Source organism: Castanea sativa, chromosome 12 (assembly GCF_040712315.1).
Source record: "Castanea sativa cultivar Marrone di Chiusa Pesio chromosome 12, ASM4071231v1".
In the NCBI taxonomy this organism is placed as follows: domain Eukaryota; kingdom Viridiplantae; phylum Streptophyta; class Magnoliopsida; order Fagales; family Fagaceae; genus Castanea; species Castanea sativa.
In genome coordinates, this window is record NC_134024.1 from 22,648,396 (window position 1) to 22,655,108 (window position 6,713).

Sequence of the window (6,713 nt, forward strand, 5' to 3'; positions counted from 1 at the left end):
TTTGGTGTACTTACTTAAGAATGGGAAAAATACAAATTTGGGTTGAGAGTATTATTAATTGTAATTATATGATAAGTTTTTATTATCATAATAATCTACTTAAGAGAATGAGAATTTGAATAATAATTTTGATACTTAAAAATTTGATTGTATCAAAAGAAACAAGGAAAATATAATGCATAATAACAATAGTTAGAATAATATGAATAATTCCAAAAGATAATAATATCAATAAAAAACATGAAAAAATGAATAAAAAAATTATATATTTGTAAAAATAGAATGATGGAAATTATTTAATTTTTAGGAAGAACAAATTATGTACAATAAAATCTAGAGAATAAATTATACATATTCAATATAAGTTTGTTTTAAGTTTTGATTATCATAATAAATTTTTTTAAGAGAATGGAGAATTTGAATAAATATTTTTGCTTGAAGGTATAATCAACCTCATGCAATTCATTTAAAAGTAACGACCTTAAAACAAATGAGTAATGACCTTCATGTTTAGAAACACTTTCACATAAATTAAGCTGAACCAATGTGGACTGAAATGCTACGTTAATGTGGCTCAACAAAAGTGTAGCAATATTAAATATTATGCTTAAGGATTTTAGATATTACGAGTTTGAGATCTATATTTTTATTTATACATTTAGATTTGGAATAGGTGCTTTCAACCTAAACATGTCTTTTCCCTAATCTAAATGCACAAAAATTGTCCGAATGTTTTCTCAAAAAAAAAAAAAAAAAAAAAAAAAGACCAAATAGATGGATAAAATAGGATCGAACTAGACCAAATAGGACAAAATGTACCAATATAGACTGAATAGGACCGATGTGGACTGGATAGGACTGAATAAGAATGAATGAGCGGATTAGGACCAATGTGGATGTAATGGATCGAATAGAAACAAATCGGACCAAGTAGGACCGAATAGAACCAATGTCTACTGAATAGGACTAAAGTGGACAGAATGGCTTGAATAAGACCAATGTGAACCGAATAGAACTAAAGTGGACAGAATGGCTTGAATAAGACCAATGTGAACCGAATGGTCCAAATAAAACTGAAGTGGACTAAAGTGGACAGAATGGACTTAATAAGACTAATATGGACCTAATAGGACCAAAGTGGGCCAAATGGTGGGCCGAAGATGATAGAATGGACTGAATAGAAATTTTGAATATTTATCATTTTTAGGGCTCAAATTTCAAATTTCAAATCTCTAATATTTATTTTGTTTGTATTTTTTTAACTCAAAATAAAGAGTTTAGTCCGAATATAATAAAATTTCATAATAAAAAGAATTTTTGAGCTAAAATTGAAAAAAAAACATATAAAAAGAATCAATTTAAAAGCTCAATTAGTCCAAAATGGATGAGAAGGGACCCAAATTGATCAAGTGGACCAAATTGGACTGAATAAAATTGTTTAATTTTTAATAATAACAAATTATCTTCAACAAATTTTAGATAAAATAATATATTATATTTTAATTATAAAATAATTATTTATTCACACGCATCACATGAGTTTGCAATAGGGGTGGCAATTTGTGTTAAATAGGTTAACTTGATTCAACACGTTTAACTCGTTTAATTAATGAGTCATGCAAAAGTCAATACAAATGACCAATTTAATAATCTTTTTTATCAATAGGCCATACCAAACCTATATAATTTTTATCAATTTCCATATCAATTACAATTATATTATAAACATATAAAAAAACCATTAATTAAGAAATAATATCAAAATAACTAATAACTTTATAAGCTAAACGGGTCAAATGGGTCAGACAAGTTCGCATGTTGAACGCGAATAGGAGTTAGCCGTGTCAACTAGAATATGACCCGAACCCGATTTGCCATCTCTGGTTTGCAACTAGTAAAAATAAAAACGCTCCACGATATTTTGTAGCCAATAATACCATCGAGCACGGTATATGGGTGATTTTTTTTTTATTGCTCTAAAGTAGTGAATAAAACTCCTTACATGCGTCCGAATCAATAATACCATAGAGCACGGTATATGGGTGATTTTTGGTGCAGATTAATAATTTGTCAAATTTATCCTTGCATGAGCTTTGCTAGCAGCCTAGCCGTTCTGACTTCTGAGATTCTGCTGGCTCTTGTTTTGAATAAGGTGCACCATGATTTTCTCGCACAACCTGAGTGGCTGAGCCCAGTGATGTTCAGAAGTGAGAGAACACATTGCCCGAACACATTGCATGAGCTTTGCTACAATTTTTTTTTTCTCCCAATAAACTTACGAACTTCGTTAAAAGAAGGTAAATTAAAGAATCTGAGTTCAAAACCTGAGAATCACCAAATCTGCAGATTGGGGGATCTGGGATCATTTGCGGGGTTGCTAAAAGATAATTTATTGGTAGGCAACATTGACAAAAATGAGCTAGATGGATAAGCAGGCATAGCTTTTCATTCATAACCCAACACCAACAAATTATTGGGCGAGTCAACATATTATTGCAAAATTTGTGTACATAAGCAGGCGCAAACCCAGGTTTAAACCACATAAATGACCAAAAACAAAATCCAATCAAACTTCTGATTCTCATTTGCACAAGAAAAGAAACACATAATAAGCAGGCAAACCGAGGTTTAAACCCTCCTCTATCATTGGCCCTCTCAACTAAAATTCCCAAAATAGAAACAATACTCAAGGCAAGGTTTCATACACTTATATATCCCTTCCTGCATTTAGGTATTTCAATTTTCCTTCAAACCCTCATCCACAGCCATACTACAGTTCTCTGGCAATGCCTGCAAGGCAATTCTTTTCTTCCCAACATGTCCCTGCACATCATTTGACAAAAAACACAGTTGGTACAGTATAACCATTGATATAAGCTCTAACAATTACCAGTGGAAAGGAGACACAGAAGGATTGTGAGAGCGAATAGACTCACCTTAGTGGCACTTTTATCTGTATTGTGCTTTTTATTGCTTTTAATATGCATTTCCTTCAACATCTTTGCGAGCTGCCTTAAACTCTTTCCTGCCAATTCATCTGGCTTTGCCTTTTCCTTATCAAGCTCCACTTCGACATTACCAGTGTCAATGTTTTCCTCATCATCATCCGAAACATCAGCGACCTTCTGAATTGTTGATTCTTTTATAGCTGAAGATTTCCTTGGTGTCAACTGAGTAGGGCGAGGAAACTGTCCCGAAAGCTGGTCAGCTGCAAATGGTTGAAATGGAATTTCAAAGGTGACTTTGCTGTCGGAAATTAGATCACTACTCATGTTTGATTCATGTGCTGGCATTACACAAACATCAACAGTGTCATGCATCTCTTCTGCCTTGGCCATTGGATCCTCAGCATGACAAGAAATCTTGTCCTCAGATATTGAATTTGTTGCCACAGTTGATAATGTGACTTCACAGTCAGAAATTAGGAGATCTGGACTCATATTCTTCATAGATATCGGAGTTTCAACCGATGATTGGTCATTGGTTTTCATGGCAAATTCTTCTGCTTCAGTCACATACACATCAACCAATGCTTCAGTATTATAAATTTCCTTAGTAGATGCCTGATTCTCAACAGAAACCTGTATGTCCGATTGTTCAGCTACAATGCTTTCAGAACCAGAATGGTTGTTCTCCAACTTCTCAAAACCAATAGGAAGAACTGGAGCCTCTAAGTCCTTTTCTTCTTCTGTTTCTGCATCATCATCACTGTAGTTTTCTTCACACTCAGATGAGTTTTCATCTGATGCAATCTCTTCATCAGACTCCCCTTCAGTGGCAGATTCCGATTCAGAATCTGACTCCCCTTCAGTGGTGGACTCTGTTTCAGAATCACAATTGCTGTGGTCATCAGACTCTGTCACGTTCAGTTCTGAGTCTTTGCTTGCCAGGTTTTGACATTCATGTTGTGGGGACATAGATTCAGAAACATGGTCCATATCCTTAGCAGAAGCATCATTGGATTCTTTAACAGCCAAAGAATCCTCAGATCTTGTGTCTTGCTCAGTAACTGGAACATTCACAAAAACGTTAATGAAAAAAGAAACAATATATGAATTAAAATGAAGAACATCCTTGATGACAATAAAAAACAATGACATAACAAAACTTACCCTTCTCATCTACAGTTTGATGATCCCCATCTATTGCCATCTCCAACTTTTCACTTGAAATAATATCCGACTCATCCGAACCCTCATCTCCGGCTTCATCAATAGTCTCTGAAACTTTAACGACACCTGAATTATCTGCTATCTCAGACTTCAAATTATCTTTTTTAGACTCACCATCACTCTTGTTCATATCTTTATTATCAACTTTCAATTCCCTCTCCATCTCCATTGACTCAACTGGTTTTGGATCCGATAGAACTTCAGAATCATTGGTTTCCTCTGGACCCACTTCTGATACTGTTTGTGTATTAGCTTCTGAGATAAAATTATAAACAATGTCAGAGAACATCATATCATATACGTGCTCTTCCATTTTGTCCAGAAGTGCTAGAGAAGAAGAGTAGATCCTAGATTCTTTGTTTAGAAAATTCGCACTTATGTCACACAAAAGCACGTGTATGCTGAGAAAATTGCATATGTAATAGTAAGAGAAGTTAAAAATGTTGAATAAAAACCCTAATTCCTTAGATTTCTAAACAAACAAATGGCCTAAAAAGGGGGAAAAAAAAAACTTCAAATGGAATTGCTCCTGGAATATTGAAAAACTCATACCAGACATTTCCTTTTCAAATTGAACAGAAAGCTCTGAAATTTCTGAACTATCAGTCATCTCTTCAGACAAGTCATCAATCTTGACAGTTTCTGACTTTCCATTCTCCACTAAATTCATCTTACCCAGGTTCTTCTCCAACAATCTCACTGAATGCCTTGTACTATACACTCGCTGCACTGAATTCTCCGTCTCCAACTTCCTGAGAGCCGAAGTGGCTGGAGCTCTTCGCCGGGTGCTTGGCACCACAGGAGTCTCAACCACATCACTCCTCTCTTGAGCCTCGCTCTTCTCATCCTCTTCAGCTTCTCTCAACTGGGTCTCAATTTTTCTGCGAGACGAAGCTGCGGGCACTCTTCTGCGGCTGCCTGGCACTGTCGGTGCCGGGGTTATAAGTACATTCACATCTTTGTTTTCTTGATCAATGCCTTGAATGGCACTTCCTCTCGTACCACGACGAGTTCGCGTCAATGGTTGTGTGCTTTCGGTTTCTTGTTTTGTGGGTTTTCTGCGAGTTGAGGCCCTGGCGGCTGTGTGAGGAATGTTTGGCGATCCATTCACATTTTTCTCCGGAGATTGAGAGAGACTTGAATCAGATGGATTCAAGAATTCTTCAAGTCCTTCAACCTGACACACATCAATTTGGATTGAGTGTCGAAATATTTTGAAAGTAAGAGGTAACAGATTATGAATTTACAAAGAAATTGAATCCAAACAATGGGAAAAGAATTCTTGGAAATCATTGTCTTCCTTTACGCACAGGTTCATGGGCAACTAGATCTGTTTGGTTCCCAACAATTTATGGTAATTGGTAAACAGAGAATCAAAAGGTACACAATGGGGATTAATATATTCGAATTAAACTATATAAAGATCTAAATTCGAGATAAAAGATACAAGCAAGAAGAGTATGAAGAAAATTGAAATTGACATTTCTTTTCCTATGATTTGTTTAGCAAACAAAGCGGACTGTCAAGAACTCTAAAGTTATAGAAACGCTAACTTTTCTTTCATTTTTCTATGATTTGTTTCGAGCCCTTCTACTTGACACATCGATTTGATTTGAATGTTTAAATATTTTGAAAGGAAGATTAACAGATTCAGTATTTACATCGAGATTGAATCAAAACAATAGAAAAAGAATGCTAGTAAACCATTGTCTTTCTTTACTTGTAGATTGATGCCAACAAATAATAAAGATGGCTTATAAAGGATTCATTAACTTTTCTTTTTGTAATGATTTCTCAACAACCAAACAGAGAATAACGAAAGGTACGCAATGGGCATTAATAGATTCGAATTAAAATGCATCGATTCATATAAAGATCTAAATAAAAGAGACTAGAAAGAAGAATATGAAATGGGTATTGTAAACCAGAGAAAGAAAAGATCGAAAATTGTCATATTTTTTTTAATTTTCCAACAGTTTCCCAGCAAACAGACAGAGAAGAAAGAAAGATGCGAAATGGGTATTGAAGGGATGAGAAAAAAGATTACATTTTGAAGAGCTTGGAGTGCATCAGCCATGGCAACATTAGTCATGTTGGCTGGGATCTTGTTCTTCTTGCAGAGAGCCTGAAGCTCCTTCCTTGCAAGGCTGTGGAAATCCATTGAGAGAGAGAGAGTGTGTGTGTGTGTGTGTGTGTGTGTGTGTTCTAGATTGTAAGAGATGTTGGATACAAAGAAAGAGACAATGGAGGCGATGAGAGACAAGATGGGAATGGGTTTGGGGTATATATATGTAAGAGAGAGAAAGAGACGTTGAAGAAACCCTAGGGAATATGACCGTTGAGAGCGTGGAATTTGAATTTTGAATTTTGAATAGGGCAGTGTTTGAGTATGGTTTAAGTTGTAAACAACGACGTTTGGTTTGGGTGCTGTGTCTGTGTGGGCAAGTGAATGAATCAGAATTTAATTGTAGTCTGATTTGATTTTAGTCTTGTTTGGTAAATTGGGTGGCAAAATAAAGAGACATTGGACCAACGATGTGT

At 35.2% G+C, this 6,713-nt stretch overlaps 1 protein-coding gene across 1 annotated transcript; it reads right to left on the reverse strand.

The window, feature by feature from the left end:
* Nucleotides 1-2,558: 2,558 nt before the first annotated feature.
* On the reverse strand, nucleotides 2,559-6,427 carry LOC142618333 (uncharacterized). Its single transcript, XM_075791246.1, has 5 exons — nucleotides 6,220-6,427; nucleotides 4,725-5,349; nucleotides 4,113-4,427; nucleotides 2,937-4,009; nucleotides 2,559-2,823 (listed from the first exon to the last, which is right to left on the reverse strand). Exons 1-5 carry the CDS (start codon nucleotides 6,331-6,333, stop codon nucleotides 2,737-2,739), a joined length of 2,214 nt encoding a protein of 737 aa, XP_075647361.1. The 5' UTR covers nucleotides 6,334-6,427; the 3' UTR covers nucleotides 2,559-2,736.
* Nucleotides 6,428-6,713: the final 286 nt, after the last annotated feature.